The 17786-nt window shown below is 40.3% G+C and overlaps 1 protein-coding gene across 1 annotated transcript in view; it reads left to right on the forward strand.

Annotated features, from left to right (window-relative positions):
• The window catches only part of ablim2 (actin binding LIM protein family, member 2), a 257969-nt gene that overhangs the window by 72254 nt on the left and 167929 nt on the right, over positions 1-17786 (forward strand). The window contains exon 3 of the mRNA XM_052036314.1: positions 11429-11612. Within this exon, the coding sequence (XP_051892274.1) occupies positions 11429-11612 (184 nt within the window). The remainder of the gene's footprint in view (positions 1-11428; positions 11613-17786) is intronic.

The following is a 17786-nucleotide window of genomic DNA, read 5'->3' on the forward strand; positions in this document are numbered from 1 at the left end:
TTATCAAGGCTTTTACGTGAGCAGGGCCTTTGTACACTGTAATTTCCTGGTGAGGATAACATGATCCATGCAAGGCAGGGTCCAGGTGGAAACCTACCAAAGACACGGAGGAAATTCCACTGGTGCTAATGCACATGAAAGAAACCAACAAACCTCTGAGGGACAGATGAACCCTAGGGTCAAGGGCAGGTATGTTGAAGATTTGTGCATATTTGATGAATACATTTAAGTGAACAGGAGCAAGATTGGGCAATGAAACCTTAACCTGTCTGCCCTCCTATCTTCCTGCTCATAGCACATTGTCACAATGAACCTCAGCCTACAATCGGATAGGCAGCCCTTTTGAGTAGTGGTAGTGTGAATAGTAAAGGAGAGAATAGTGAAGGAGCAGACACAAAGAACAGTCGTAGCAGGGTAGTGCAGGGGTGGAGGCAAGTCAAGGTCATGTTAGGATTTAGACCTGGTTGGCTTTGCTGTCTGATTATGGCACAATATTGCCACAATTTCTTGATTTTGGATGGGACAGTGGAGAAAAATTCAAGCTATGGAACTCAGTTTCAGTAGATTAAAGAAATAAAGCACATTTTAAAATCAAATTACCAAAATGTCATTGATAGAGGCTTAATTTTTTTTGCAATAGAATTCTTGGGAATTTGTAATTTCCAGGGCAAAATCATGTACCTGCAGGACTTGGCCAAATGTACACCGCTTCCTGTGCAGGAAATGAGCTAATGAGGATGTAAGATATTGGGTTATGTCGGGGGTAGGAACAGGGAGTTGATGGGTATGAGAGAAAATAAGCTACAGGGAAATAAGTGGGGAGATGGGATTGATGGAATGCTCCAAGAGCCCTTTAGGACTAGATGTGCTAGATAGCCTCTTCTATATCATGAGAAAATATGAAACGTATGGATGATTTTGTAGATTCTCTGATTTTAGTGTGAGAAGTATCTTGCTACCACGCTGATGCTTTCATTTCCTTACAGCAAGAAATGATTGTAATTGTGTCCTCAAGTAGACAAATTGTATAAGATGTTGGATTATTGGGGATAGTGGTGGTGGATATGATTTAAATTAATTTTTGCCTGAGTTGGATATAGTTCAATACTTGGATTTCTCCTTGCAGGAAGTTAAGACGGCTGATAACAGCTAGTGAAACATTTACATATTTAAATAAAAAGCTGGTCGTGAAAATTTAGTTATACTAGATTATATTTGCTACTGGCAACAATCCTGTACTACTTCCCTGTAGCCATATCATAAGTTAGTTTTATAAAATGTGATTGTAGTATTCATGATGGTGTTGCAATAAAAACATAGCTATAAAACTATTCAGAGTATGCACACTTCTTCAAGCTCCTGAAAAATATGTATGATGAATTGTCATAGCTGCATTGAAGCTTTGAAACAGTCTGACAAACTATCATATTACATCATGCTCCATTCAGTTTGCATGTACTAACTAATGCCTCAGTATGAGAAGAGAGCTATGTAAAATCAAGCTGCAAGGTAAAGCTGTTTAAAAATCACTTTATTAACACACAAATTAATGTTAAGTGGTAGACAACTTGGTTGATTTGCAGACTTCACTTCCTTGCTCAAATCTGGACCAGGCACATTGAAGAAAATCTCTTCTGCTGGTCTCTAACAGCTGTTTTCATGCTCAGAGTTAATTTAAGCAGGTTAATCCACTCCTCCATGGACTCAGGCTGCAGAATAAGATGGCTTTCAAACCTTGTGAAACTATTAATTTGACCCTTTCGCTTGAGAAATCTTAAGCAGGGGTTTATCCTAATTTGTTTGAATAATTTATTTCATCTTTAAACAGAATGGGAATCAGCAAGTTGGTTTGTTGTACTCTTAGATATATTAATGAGACAACTATAATTAGCAGAATAGTTCCCTAGCATTTTTTTTTATTTTAACCAGCAGTTATGTAGACAAATTTATTCAAATCTCTGTGCAAACTTGAGCAAAGGGAAATAAAAATTCACCCAGGCATTGTACATTGTCAGAGAACATAGGCTGAATCTTTAATAGAACTACAAATATTTGATGTGACCAATGAATGTGAAGGAATATTTTTCCCCTGGCACTGGGCTAACCTTAACATAGAACATGAAGAACAGCATCTCGTGTTCCACTTGGGTGGTGTACAAACCAATGGCATGAACATTGAATGTTCCATTTCAGGTATCCACACCCCCATGTTGCTTTCCCACTTCTTACTGCTCCCCCTTGGTTCTCTCTCCCTTTGCTTACCTTTTTCATTCCCCTTGCTGCCACCCCCGCCCCCCAAAACCCTGGTTACCTAGATTTATACCCTCCCCTACCTGGTTCCATCTGCCCATCACCCATACACCTGGGTTTCTTTTCCCTTGGCATAACTTTCCTCTTTCCCCCCCCCCCCCCCCCCCCCCCCCCCCCCCCCCCCCCCCCCCCCCCCCCCCCCCCCCCCCCCCCCCCCCCCCCCCCCCCCCCCCCCCCCCCCCCCCCCCCCCCCCCCCCCCCCCCCCCCCCCCCCCCCCCCCCCCCCCCCCCCCCCCCCCCCCCCCCCCCCCCCCCCCCCCCCCCCCCCCCCCCCCCCCCCCCCCCCCCCCCCCCCCCCCCCCCGTCCGACCCCTGGGCTCCATCTGCCATTATCGCTCTCTTGATTGGTTCCACCTATTACCTCCAGCCTCTGTCTCTACCTTGCCCTCCTGTCTCCTCCTTCCACCCAGCTCCGTTTGCCCATCAACCCCTCTCCCCCCCCCCCCCCCCCATCTGGGTTCACCTATTGTTGGCGACTTCTGCTTCAACTCTTGCAGTCACCTCTTTATACTGGCTATCTTCCTTCTGCACTCTCAGTCCTGATGCAGTGTCTCAACCTGAAAAGTTGATCATCCCTTTGCCTTCACAGATGCAGCTCGACCAACTGACTTCCACCAGCAGATTGCTTTTTGCTCCAGAGTTGGCATCTGGTCTCCATAAATACAATAAAGGTGCAACTAATTATTAAGTTCATTATCTTGTATTTTCCAATATTTTAAAAATGCAAAAAGACAGTTTCTTTTTCCATTCCTTTCTGTTCCGGCCATGCCAGAGTATCATTCATCTAGTGCCACCCAGCACTAATGATGTTGCCAACCTTTACATGCAATCAGAGCCAGCAAATGTACGATTTGATCCTGCATCTTTTAAGGAGCAGACTAAATGAGAAAAATGTTATGTTTACCTGGACTCCATTTGAACATATTGAAGCAGTGGACATCAACAATTTTCCAATATGTCACTGGGCAGAAGTCAGAAGTATAATACTTTGCTGATTTCTTTTCCTTTTGTGGGACTTGAAAATAATTGTAGAGATCCCACCAACCTATTTGAAATCAAGCTTGTGCAAGTTCCTCTCCAAAACCATTGTAAGAAGTACAATCAATGTTCCTTCAGTGTTGGTGGGTCTAAATATTGGACCCTACCAAACAGGATTTTGGGAGTACAATCCTTCACCAATTGAAGCAACTGAAGAAGGTGGCTCATCGAAGGTAAAACCCCACCTCACTTCCTCCATTACTCTCACCAATGAGAATAACAAGTGCAACATGTTACAAAGAGGGAGAAGATAGAAAATGAGAGTAAACTTGAAAATAACATAAATACAGACAGTAGGAGCATCAGCAGGTGTATTAAAAGTGAATGATAAAGTTAATATAAACATTGGTCACTTAGACAATGAGGAACTAATAATGGAAAATGACATAGAATCTAAATGATTGTTTTGAAATGGTATTCAGGGTAGAAGACACAGAAACCTGAATAATGATAGATAATCAGGGGAGTGGGGTTTCCTTCCTAGCATCCAAAAGGAGATGGTTGCAGAGATGGTGGATGTGTTGGCTGTAACCTCACAGAATTTGCTGGTTCTGCACAAGTTCCAGAGAATTGGAACATTTCAGATGCAATGCTGTTATTAAGAAACGAGCAGGATCAGAGAGAATGGAAGAAGTGCAGAAGTGGTGTTGAGGCTAAAATTGGATCAGCCCCGGTCTTACTGAATGGCAAAGCAAACGAGGGACTGTCTGGTCCTGCTCCCGTTTTTTGTTTTCTTATGAAGCTATCGAGTCATTGTCAATCTACATATGTTCTTCAATATCCATCTGACTGGAACAGAGGTAGAACCAAAGAGCAGGTTGTTTGATCAGCCCTGTGAATGGCCAGATTAGGGCTTAATTTTTCTGTTTACTTTTGGTTCATTTCAAGGCTTTTTAAAAAAAATTTTAGTATTGGTTTATTATTGTCACTTGTACCGAGGTACAGTGGAAAAACTTGTCTTGCATACCGATCGTACAGGTCAATTCATTACACAGTGCAGTTACATTGAGTTACTACAGAGTGCATTGAGGTAGTACAGGTAAAAACAATAACAGTACAAAGTAAAGTGTCACATCTACAGAGGAAGTGCAGTGCAATAAAGTGCAAGGTCACAATAAGTAGCTTGTGGGGTTTCCGTGACGTGCTGGACTGTGTCCACAACTCTGCATTTTGGTTATGAACAAACTTCAATATGTGTCAACTATAGGTTTATTTCTGCCCTACAAATATAACAGAATTAAAATGGCATCAATGTTTTGGGTTGATTTGATAAGACTGTGCACTGATTCTATGAGCTACATGGAGAAGGTTATTCTGCATTTGGAAACGTACTTACACTGATTTTTAGAAGAATAGGCATCTGGCACCTCTGCCTCTTGATAGACATGGTGAAAAGGCTGGCCTGAACTTTGCTTTTAAGGAGATGGTGAATTCCATTATTTAAGCTGGTGCTTTATTCCATTATGCATGAGAGTTGAAGCAAGCCTGCTTTGTAGTCTGCCAGCAAATGGGTTTTATATCAAAAGTGATCCCATCATTCTCCATTTTTCATTGATATTCTTTATCAAGGCTGACAGTTGCTTGTTTGAAAACTGAGACCACTCATAAGTGTTCTCCTTGGTGACATAGCCTCTGGAGTGAAATCCCTCAAACTGAACAATTTCAGCAGAATCTTCCTTTTCACATCGAGTATACCTTTTTTCCATCTCATTTCTGCTCACATGATTATTTTGGTTTTTTTGCCACAGACATATCATTTTCAGAGCATTCCACAGATATATGGGATTGGTTAGTATTCCATAGACTTGTTTTGAAAGCCATGTACAGCATTCTGAAAAACATACATTTTTTCCATTGTTATTATGTACTGTTGGTGTAGAGTATTATTGGTGAGATAAAATAAAAGTTCATTTTTCAAATAGGCCTTCAGAATGCTTTTTTTCCCTATTTTTGTCAGTTAAAACTCAAGCCCTAATTAAGGATACCTTGTAGCTTTAGATGGTAAAGACATTAAAATGCGTGTTACCATGAAGCTGAAGACCTAACTGCACAACTGCAGTTAGCCTATATATTTTATATGTAAAGGTTTCCCTACTTCTTTCAGAATCGTTAAAAAATACACATTTGGAAATTGCTACTTTGAGTTGTTGTGATGTATTTATCTGGAATTTCACTCTCCTGGTATCAGCGGCTTATGATTGGGCTGCCTGTTGTTTACTAGCCTGGAACCATCTGTTACAGTATAAATAACTATGCAGAAAGACATTTTGTGTAATGTGATCAACTTGCATTGCAGCATACCATAATCTATTTTGCAGATTACAAGTTAATTATTAGTGTGCTTGGTCAATAGACAAATGGTTAATTATTGTGCTTCAGGAAGTATTTGCTGTTTTCAAAGGAATAACAAGTAAATGACTCATTTTTATTAAGTTAAGCAACTTAGCCTACCTCGCAATGATCATCACCATGCTGTTTATGAAGACCTATCTGCTATCCAATTTTTCAGAAATCCTGATGGTTCAGCATCTGGCTCACCTGGTTTCATGCACTCCCTTTAAACTTACTAGGTCTCTGTTTCATGCACCCCCTTTTAACTTTCTGGGGCCCCTTTCCCACACTCCCTCAACATTTACCTGGTTCACTGGAATATTTATTATACTTGAATTGCCCAAGCATAGAAGGCTGTAGGTCAAGTGCTGGAAGATGAGATTAATATGGATGGGTGCTCACTGGTCAGCATGGACGTGGTGGGCCAAATGGCTTGTTTCCATGCTGTATGACTCTATGACAAAATCAAGTAGGTTTACCCCTCATGTTGGTTCACTCACCTCCTGCTGAACCTACGGTCTAGCACCTATGTCATTTAGGTTTTGACTGGCTTAGACTGTGATGGTGCTACCAAGCCACTCTTGGTGATTGGACACTGAGTACATTCCATGCGCTTGCTACTTTCAATGCTTCTTCCAAGTTATCAGCATGGAGGAGGACTGATCCATCAGCTGAGAGAGGATAGTAGCTAGTTATCAGGAGCAGGTTTCCTTGCCTATCTTTGACCTGATGTCATGTGACTTCATCAGGTCTGCAGTCATGTATATCACAGGCTACTTCCAATTGGCTGCACTGCCACTCTAGGGGTGTGCCCTGTCAGTTGGACAAGTTGTGCTCAGGAGTTGTTATGGAGGAGTCTAGTATTGTCTGCAAGATATGATTCTGTTAGTATCATTATCTCAGGCTGTCACTTGTCTATGGGACAGCTCTCTCAGTTTGAACACCATTCCCAGATGTTAATTATGAGGACCTTGCAAGGTTGTGCCATGTCTGAATTTGCTGCCTAGGTCAATATCAAGTCATCTCTACACATCAGGAGGCTAAAGAAATATGGTTTGTCCACTTTGACTCTCTCTCCAATTTTTACTGATGCACCATAGAAGCAGTCCTATCTGGATGTATCAAGGCTTGGTATGGCAACTGCTCTGCTCAGGACCGCAAGAAGCTGCAGAGAGTTGTGGACACAGCCCCAGCGCATCACAGACACCAGCCTCCCCTCCTTGGACTTTGTCTTGGTGTAGCAGCCAGCATAATCAAAGACCCCCACCCACCCTGGACATTCTCTCTGCTCTCCTCTTCCATCGGGTAGAAGATACAGAAGCCTGAGGGCACGTACCACCAGACTTAAGACAGCTTCTACCCCACTGTGATAAGACTATTGAATGGTTCCCTTATACAATGTGATGGACTATGACCTCACGATCTACCTTGTTGTGACCTTGTACCTTATTGCACTGCAGTTTCTCTGTAGCTGTGACACTTTACTCTGTACTATTATTGTTTTTACCTGTACTACCATCAATGTACTCTGTACTAATTCAATGTAACTGCACTGTGTAATGAATTGACCTGTACGATCGGTTTGTAAGACAAGCTTTTCACTGTACCTTGGTACAAGTGACAATAATAAACATACCAATGCCAATTGTATTCCTTCTGTCTTATGGTTCTTATGGGCAGTGCTAATGGTAGAACTGAATGGTTTAGAACATAGAACAATACAGCACAGAACAGCCATTTGGCCCCAAGGTCTGTGCCAACCCGATGCCAAATGATGCAGATGTCTCTTCTGCTGGCGCATGCTCTATATCCCTCCATTCCCTGTCTATCTAAAATCCAGACACCTACCACTTCCTGTGTTTTTAAAAAAAAACTTGCCCTGCATATCTCCTTTAAACGTTACACCCTCTCACCTTAAATGCATGTTATTTAATATTGACATTTCTACTCTGGGGGGGGGGGGGGGGGGGGGGGGGGGGGGGGAGATTCTGAATGTCCTACCCTATCTAACCCTCCTCCATAGTTTTATAAACCTTGATAGGGCCGACTCAGAATGCAGCTAAGAGTGAACCACATTGGGTAGATTTTGTCACAAGTAGGTCTGACCATATTCTAGATTTCCTCCCATGAAGGATATCAATGAATCAGTGTTTCTTTACAATAATCCTGTGATTTTTCATGGTCATCATTACGAGGATTAGTTGGTGTTTGTTTCCAAATTCCAGATTATTAATTGAATTTATTCCATGGCTGCTGTAACTTTCTGCACCTTTGAATTTCAGTCTGGTCCTAGCGTACTGACATTTTACTAATTGTACATGAGCCCTCTCCATCACTGTGGAACTATGCTCCTTCCAGATTTTCAGCATTTAATTATTGTGTGGAATTCCACTTCAGTTCCAAAAGTGAATGAGCATGCATTTCTCTGCATTGATATCCTTTTGTCACGCTTTGCGATTCATTCAGTCTATTATACAATGCTTATTTAATGCTTCTATTCTATATTACATACCGTAGCCACTTATCTTTGCCTCATCACAACAGCTGCTTCCATCCTGAGGTTTTAAAGGAACTGGTGAGAATGCCACAATACCCCAAATATAATTTTCCACAATCTTAGTTTGAAAATCGGTCAGTTTTCAAAATCTGAAGGAACTATCATTCCACTATTTGATAAAGTTGAGAGTAAGAAACCAGGGTAATTATGGTTAGTTAATCTGGCGTTTATTGCCAAAAGTTATTATGGTCTAAAACTTAAAGATAAATAACTAGAAACCTTGACATTTTTTTGAAAGTTAAAATGCTCCAGTTGCTGGAAGAATGAAATAAAAACAAAATGCTGAAGTACTCAACAGGTCGGAGAGAATAAAATGACTGCAGTTGTTGGAAATCTGAAATAAAAACACAACATTATTTGGGCAAGGTGTGAGGTATTGCATGTTGGGAGATCAAATATAAAGGGAAAGTACACAGTTAATGGCAGGATCCTTAACAGTGTTTGATGAACAGCGGGATCTCGGGGTCCAAGTCCATTGCTCCTCTGAAAGTGGTCACACAAGTTGAAAAGGTGGATAAAGAAGGCATGCAGCATGCTTGCCTTTATTAGTTGAGGCACTGAGTTCAAGAGTCAAGATGTTGCAGATTTATAAAACTCTAGTTAGACCGCATCTGGAGAATTGTATTTAATTCTGGTTTGCTCCATTATAGGAAGGATGTGGATGCTTTGGAGAGGGTTGCAGAAGTGGTTCACCAGGATGCTGCCTAGATTAGAGAGCAGGTGTTATAAGGAGAGGTTGGACAAACTTGGGTGGCTTTCTCTGGAGTGGCAGAGGCTGAGGGGAAACCTGATAGAAGTTTATAAAATTATGGGAGGCATAGATAGAATAAGAGCCGGTATCTTTTATCCAGGGTTGAAATACTAGAAGGCATGCATTAAGGTAAGGCGGGAAATTTCAAAGGAAATGGGTGGGGGGCAAATTTTTTTACACAGAGAGTGGTGGGTGCCGGGGTGGTGGTGGAGGCAGATATGATAGATGCGTTTAAGAGGGCTTTTAGGTAGGTAGGTACATGAATATGCAGAGAATGGAGGGATATGGACCACATGCAGGCAGGAAGGTATTAGTTTTAAAAAGGTATCATTAGCTTAATTAGTTTGGCACAGCACTGGGGCTGTGCTGTACTGTTCTATACTCTATGTAAAATGCTGCAGTCAGAACTGTTCTTTGACTTGAAGTGTTAACTCAATTTCTATTTCCACAGATAATATCTGACCTGCTACATGTTTCCAGTGTTTTTTCATTTTTATTTCTATAGAGATGGAAATAGGATTAACAAATCAGCTCAATGATCTTTCATCAGAGCTGGAAGAAGTTATATAAAAAAAAAGTGGTTTAAACTGCATAGAGAGCTGGGAGCAAACAAAAGGGGAGATCTATGGTAGGTGGAGGGCAGGAGAGATTGACACAAGTGGTGGTGCTAGATGGAAGGGGGTGTGGGGTAAAGGCAAGTGAAACAACAAAATTTACCTGTAGAGGAGGAGACAAGTAAAATCTGAACTAATCTGAAAGGAAAGGGAGAAAGAAGAAAGCTGAATCCTGCAAATGTGAGATACAAAATTTGAATGGCCAATTACCTGAATTTTTTGAATTCAGTGTTGAACATTTTCAGCAGCTTCAAGTGATGACTGATGGACCTAATTTGATTTTTGTTTTGTTTGAAGTGATAACTATGACAGTGGACTAGGGAATGTCTGTGGACCTCCAGGGACTTGTTGGCTAAATTTGAACCTTAAGAAATTGAAGGCAAGTTACTGGTTTGGAAAAGGAAATTTGGCTGTGTGAATGGGTAACACTAAGGCAAATGCATCGCAATGTAAGGAATTATAAGGTCAACTAGAAAGAATGAAACTGGATACTTTCTAAGTGGTGAATGGTTAGAAATGGTGAAGGCCCAAAGAGACTTGGGAAGTCCATGAATATTGACTGCTAAAATATCATGGATAGGCCTAGAATATAATTGAAAAGCCTTTCAACGTAAATAGTGAGAACTCAAAGGAGACAAGAGTTATACCAGGCTCTACATTGTCCACACCTGCACTTCTTTTGGTGACCAATTTTGTGCAGAAACATTTTCAGAACAAATTAACAATTCTGTTTGTTTTTGGAGCTGAGAACATAGTTTTTGGAGCTAAATGGTATATGGTCCAGAAATCAGAACCAGGCTTTTAAGGAGGGATGTTAGGAAATAATTTGAGTTATTGTGAAAGGAGAAATTGATAATGATGACTTTGAAACAAGACATAAGTGTACAAAAAGGGGAACTTTTCTAAGGACAAGGACTTCCTTTTCCTTCCTACCTTCTTTATTTTTTCCATGATACATGATATTTCATCTTCTCTGACCTCTTTCCAGCATCTTTGCTGCAGGATTTTAGCACTGACATTGTCAACTTCCTTTAATAGGTTTTCACGAGATGTATAAAATATTCAGGATGGAGTTAATTACATTAATAATGCACAGTTAATGAATACTTCCTACTAAGAATTAACTGTGAAGCCAGTCTTTTTATTTCCTTGGTTATTTACAGCTATGAAACTGTCAAGAAACATTCTTTTATGTCTTTAAATTATAAAAGAAATGTTAACTGTGTAGTACATGCTAACATGTCCAATTGTGTATTATAATGAATTTTAATTTGTTTTCCCTCATTGATTGTGAAAATGGAACAGTAGTAGTGTTTGCTGTAATCCTGTTTTATGTGGGAAATTATTTTCACGTTATAGTAGAAAATGCTGCTCTCATCAGCTTTCAAATTTCTTCTTGTTTTATTTTATCTCCATTATAACCAAGTGAAATTCTTCTTCTTTGACTATAGGGGCTGATGTTTCTGGTCACTTGGTGCAGAACTTGCCATTGCGAATTTCTATTTGTGTAAAGAAATGGTGCGAAAATAAAAACTCTGTTTTAATTGGTAATGTATGTAATGTAGAGACTAACTTCAGCCATTGCTGAACCTCCCTTTCATATTTTCAGCTACCTCACATATACAGGACTGTTACATTATATGTCTAGAGCAAGAATAGGCCATCAATTTCTGTTATCTGTCAGATTTCATTCTGTGTGCCATCTCTTCTGTTCAAAATTGATTTTGTTCATTTATAACGTTATAACTGAAGAAGGTAAAAGGTCACTAATGAATTTTAGCCTAAAGCTTGGATTTAAATTAATCTCTTTGTGTATTGTTCCCGCAGAATGTGGATCTGATTTGGCTGAGGGTGGATTTTTTGTAAAACAAGGAGAATACATCTGCACTTCTGACTATCAAAGATTGTATGGAACCCGGTGCTTCAGCTGTAGTGAATTTATAGAGGGCGAGGTGGTTTCAGCTCTGGGAAAAACTTATCATCCGAAGTGTTTTGTCTGTGCTGTCTGCAGGTAAGAAATGAATCTTTATAGAATTATATAAATGATAAGGCTTACAAGTCAAAGATTAAGTTTATAATTACTAAAATATAAAGATGCAAATTAGGAGCAAGAATAAGTCACTCATGTCCTTGAGAATGCTCCACCAATTTGATAAGCTCTGATTGTAGCCTGAATCCCTCATTTCCACCTACCTGTGCTAACCTTCACCGTCTTGTATATCATTATTCTGTCTGCTTCTGCTACCTCTTTCCTCTGTCTTACGAGGTTGATGGCTTATTTTTAAACAGTATTCTACACATATACCCTGTCAATTGTGTTCAGGATCCAAAGCCCCATAAATCTATGGATTGATATAACTTGCCAGATATATTGAAATACACTAGTTCTGGACCTCTGATGCAGACCTTAGTAGTCTGTGGAGCTGAAGAAAGTTCCAAACAAAGTCCTGAAAAGGTTTGAACATCTTATGAGATATTTTTTTGCATCTTTTGCCAACTGGCTGAAGAGGTGAGAGTATCACATTGGGATTGCTATATATCTTCATGGTTGTCTCACATTCAGTGCCTGGATACCCAGATGGACCTTGGTTGTAGACTCAGCCAGCTCCATCGTGGGCACAACCCTCCCCACCACTGAGGAAATCTTCAAGAGGTGGTGCCTCATTAAGGACCCTCACCATCCGGGACATGCCCTCTTCTTGTTACTACCATCAGGGAGGAGGTTCAGGAGTCTGAAGACCCACGGTCAATGATTCAGGAACAGCTTCTTCCCCTCTGCTGTCATATTTCTGAATGAACCATGAACCCACAAACACTACCTCATTATTCCTTTCTTTTTGCACTAATTATTTATTTCTGTAATTTATAGATTTCTATGTCTTTGCACTGTACTGCTGCCACAGAACAACAAATTTCACGTCAAATGTCAGTGATAATAAATCTGATTCTGGTTCTTCCCTTAGTCAAATTGTATGCCCAGATTCAGAAGATGTACTTGTGCCCACTGTATGATGCAGAGGGAAGTAGTTCTGACTCGATCTTTTTTCTCCCATCCCTGATCCCTGCCATATTTTCATTGATTTCAGTGGAAATACATAATTGATATGGTGGGAGACTGCCAGAGCCACCAAGCTGTAAATTTTTTTAGTGTTTAGCGATGATGTTGGTACTTTATGATTGCATTATGTCTTCAGCAGCTGTGTGTTTATTGTACTCTGCATCTATATGTACAATTACAGTTTTAATTCATGGAATAGATAAGTTCATGAAACTTTATTCGTAAATTGATATCCGTCTGTGTGTGTACTTATTACATCATTCTTGAGTAGGCCTAACTAAATTATAAGGCAACCTGCAGTATAAGCAAGTCAGATATGATACACAAACATAAAATATAACCAATGGGAAAGTGTTATGGCAACAAATGTCAATCTGTAACTTTCTGTCAGTGTTTATGATTTGTTCTGGTGGCATCAAGACTCCTTGAATCATGGAACCCAAGTGACACAATGTTCATATATGGCTTTATATAATCAATCCAAAGAAAAATTATATGCAGTAAGCTAGTCATTGTGCTGAAGCTGTCCCAGGCATTGTCCTAGTTTGGAATTTTATTTGTAAAGGTTTAAATGAGTAATTGGACATCATTCACTGGATGGGATTTCTTCAAAAATACATTTGATTATGGGGATGTGGGTGACTTATTTCTTGGTATTGTAGTGAAGTCAATCCAGGTTATTGGCACTAAGCACCAGTCTCAGTTAAATTGGCAAGGGGATGGGCAACAGCATATTGTCACAGAAATGAGGAAAATACATATTGTTGTGAATGTTGAAACAAATGATCATGTGGGAATATGATTTAGTGGGAATAACTGAACCATGACAGGATTGGGCAGGTAATCTTTCATAAAGTGAGGTGTTCAGAGGAGATGAGGGAAGAAAAGAGGTGGGGAGACATTTCAAATCAAGGAAGACATTAAGAGTTGGTGAGAGAGTTTGTCCTTGAGTCATCAGAATCTATTTGGTTAGTTAAAAAGTGAAAAGGAAGCTGTCATACTGCTAGAGAGGTTCTATAGGTCACCGAACAGCGAGAGGGACACAGGGAGCAAATTTGCAGGTGTTACGAGAAAGGTTCTTTTGGTATCTTAAAGATAAAAGGTATCTGGACACACAGTCTTTGTGCTTTAAAAGGAGGATTTTATTCACAAAGACCAACGCGGGAACAGAATGTGAGGAACAAATGCACCCTCGCACTAGGGTGATCACGGAAATGTGGGGGGGAGTCGCAACGGGGGAAGTGCACACACGCTCACACATATACACACACACATACACACCACCACACACACACCCACACAATGAACTAGTACAAACGATCAGGGAACAAACAAATACGTTGTCTGGACCCCCTGAATCGGGACAAAACAACGGCTCTACGCTGCTGGGAATCTACTCAGGATGCTCCTAGACCCCTGTGGAAGTGCACCCTCTCACCTGTGGTCTCGACCCCAGCAGCAATCGGAAAAGGGGAAGCGAGCCCACGTGTACCATCTTTTATAGGGCTGTAGCGGGGTGGAGCCCACTCAGGTGAAACAAGCCAATGATTCAGGGTCAAGAAAAAAGGTGGGTTATGAGCCAATCCTCAGGTGTGCTCTTTAATGGGTGGGGTGGAGCCGGACCCTTGATTGACAGTGGTATAGCTTCCGACCTGATAGGCAATGCTATCATCCGACCATGGGGGTCAGTAGTGTTGTCACTGTCATCTGACCGCTGGCCTTTCATACTACAGCAGGGAAGTTTCAAAATAAAGACAGAATACACTCCACAGCCAGGCAGCATCTGTGGAAGGAGAAACAACATTTCAGGTTGGAGACCCTTTGTTAAAACTGAGAAAGAGTAAAAAAAACAGATAATTAGAGGTCATTAAAGGTAATAAGAGAAGGTGACAGGAGAGATGGATAGGACAAAGGGAATATCTGTTATAGTGTAAGAGCAAGTCAAATGGGTTAATAGGATAGTTAGAGGGTGATTATGTTTCTTTAAATGTTTTATGCTTACTAATGACAGCACTGTGCGACATGTCCAGCAAATCAAAGAGAGAAAACTGAGCTAACCTCACATATGGATGACTTGTCATAGAAGTGGCCAATTTTGATACAGAGAAAGCAAATTACCTAAAGTTGGAGAAGTCAGTGTTGAATCTTAAAGGTTGCACTATGCCCAGATGTAAGATGAGATGTTGTTCCTCCAGGCTAGGGGGTTATCCTCAATCAGAGGAGAGGGGACCTGGGCAGCAGAAAGTGGAACCAAATGTTGCCAGATAAACCTGTAAAGAAACGATGAGTGGCCATTAAAGAGCAGAAGTTTCGGGCAGAGACTAGGTACATTTGCCAGAATCCCTGGATGATAAAGGGGATTCAGGGAATAATTAAAGACAAAACTAAACTGAATTATGAATAAATCCAGTAAAAACCAGGGCACACTCGTGGTATATCATTTTATTCACGTTTACAGAGACAATTCCAATTGTTTTTGCTGCTCCCCTGATTGCCACATCTGCACCCCCCTCACTGCCACCTCTCTGGTTTCTGGGCCTGGGCATCAGTCTGAGAGAGGACCTGACCTTTGGTCATGAGAATAAACCCAGTCTGTCCAATCTTTCCTTATAAGTAAAGCCTTCCATTCCCGGTGAACCTCTTCTGCAGTCTTTCTAATGATACCACATCTTTCCTGTAGTGAGAAGGTGTGATTAGACCTCTGGGTAAGGATGGCAGTCAATTGAACATGCACTTTAGTGATCTTGGTAGAAGGTGTGGTCAATCAGGCACTGCACTTTCATTTTTGTGGAGGTAATGGATCAAATTTACTGATTTATCTGAGAGCAAGAAACAAATTCTCTTTCATAGCACATGATCACATTGCATCATGGAAGGGGATTTGCAAGCTCCAGTGTTTTTGATCTGTGTTATCAGTGTCTGGGAGGTGCCTGAGATTTTATCTAAAATCTGATGCTGAGGAGATCTCGGTGTCTATCTTGTCTCCTTGCATTGATAAGTTATCATCATTTAAATCTAGGGAAAGAAAATCTGCCAGTTCTAGTACACAGTGCTTTCTCAAGCTGGAGTTCCCGACATTCCTGATGCTTGGAGGATCCAACATATCTGGGCTCATACCCAGCAATATCTCCCCTTATATCTATGACATTTTTTGTATCATTACATGATCTCAGGGCTGTATTGCAATAATCGGCAATAACATGAATTTTTATTTATTGATGTAGTTATTGATCAACATCATTATGAATGGCAGTACCACATATTTTTTGTATTTCCATGTTCATATACTTTATAAAACAAAACTTTTATGGACAATATTTCTTCCCAGATATCCATATTTATTCCTTTCCAAGTGGAAGCTTTTGGTTTTTTATGTGATTTTAATCCCTTTCTGATGTAGTCATAAACTATGATATTTGTCCTTTTCAGTTATCTCAATTTGTTTCTGTAACTCTTGCCAGGTTTACTCTCTCAAGAAAGCTGTGCAGTAGTTATATGCAGTCTCTTCCCATGCTTGAGATTTGCGGAATCAATACCAGTTCTCAGGATAGATTTCTTGGGAAACAGATGTACCCTAAGCTCATAAGAGTATTAACCTCTCTAGGTTTGCATTCCACCTAAATTGTGAAACTATAGAATGTGCTATTTTTATATTTTTCATTATTAAACAGAAATATTCAACAGTTCTTCATGCCTGAGCAGTACATTTATACTCTTAGTACCACTTGATCATTGGTGCCATCTTTTGGATAGAATGTTTAATCAAGATCCCATCTGTTCTCACAGGTGTAAAAATCTAATTCTAGCTAATATTGATCCTTCAAGTAACATCTGTAAAATAAATAATTTGGTCACCAGTACATTGCTGTTATTTGTAGCTTCCTGTGCGCAATTTGGCTGCTGTATTTTACACATTGCAGGAGGAGGCTTGAGGCTGTGAAAAGCAAAATATTGATGTAAATCTTTTTTCTTTCATGGGATTTTAAAGAAGGATTTAAATAAAAAGCAAGATTTATGTGAACTATTCTAGTTACAAATAAATGCACCATAGAAAGCATCCTATCCGGATGCATCATGGCTTGGTACAGCAACTGCTCTGCCCAGGACTGCAAGAAACTGCAGAGAGTTGTGTACACAGCCCAGCGCGTCATGAAAACCAGCCTCTCCTCCTTGGAAGCTGTCTATACCTCTCATTGCCTTGGTGAAGCAGCCAGCATAAGCAAAGACCCCACCCACATTCTCTCTTCTCCCCTCTCCCATCAGGCAGAAGATAAGGAGCCTGAGGGCACATACCACCAGGCTCAAGGACAGCTTCTGCCCCACTGTGATAAGACTATTGAACAGTTCCCTTATATGATGAGATGGACTCTTGACCTCACGATCTACCTTGTTGTGACCTTGTACCTTATTGTCTACCTGCACTGCACTTCCTTTGAGCTGTGACACTTTACCCTGTACTGTTATTGTTTTTACCTGTACTACCTCAATGCACTCTGTACTAACTTAATGTAACTACACTGTGTAATGAATTGACCTGTACGATCGGTATGCAAGACAAGTTTTTCACTGTACCTCAGTACAAATGACAATAATAAACCAATACCAATACATAATGAGCTGAATCTCCTTGTTCTGTGTCAACTTCTGTGTCATAAGTTTCTCTGATTCTTTGATATTTGGAGCCTTCAAGTAAACTCAAGTAATTTGTAACTAGTTATTACTCAGAATTAATTTCCATTTTTGTATAGCATTCACAGAAATAGGGGAGTAGATTGAAATAGTAACAATTTATAATTAAACTACATTATTAGCTTTTCATAGTTAACTCAATATATAGTATATTTAGTATGTATTTATTGTATAGAAAAGCAACCCTGCTCTCACAATAAGGATAAATATAACTCTGGGAGGAGAATGATGAGATTGTATCAGCCGACTGAAATACACTTCAAGTTTATTTTTCAAGTTCTGTCACAGGAATGAGAGGTCAATGTTACCACCAATATTGCAGCACTTTGTTTAGTTTTTGACATATTTAGAACAAAAAATATGTATGAAAGGACTATAAACCTCACAACAAAGTCTTGTTATTCAGCAGTTGCAGAGCAGAAGAGAAGGTGTTCAGCC

The sequence above is a fragment of the Pristis pectinata genome, chromosome 2, assembly GCF_009764475.1.
Source record: "Pristis pectinata isolate sPriPec2 chromosome 2, sPriPec2.1.pri, whole genome shotgun sequence".
Lineage (NCBI taxonomy): Eukaryota > Metazoa > Chordata > Chondrichthyes > Rhinopristiformes > Pristidae > Pristis > Pristis pectinata.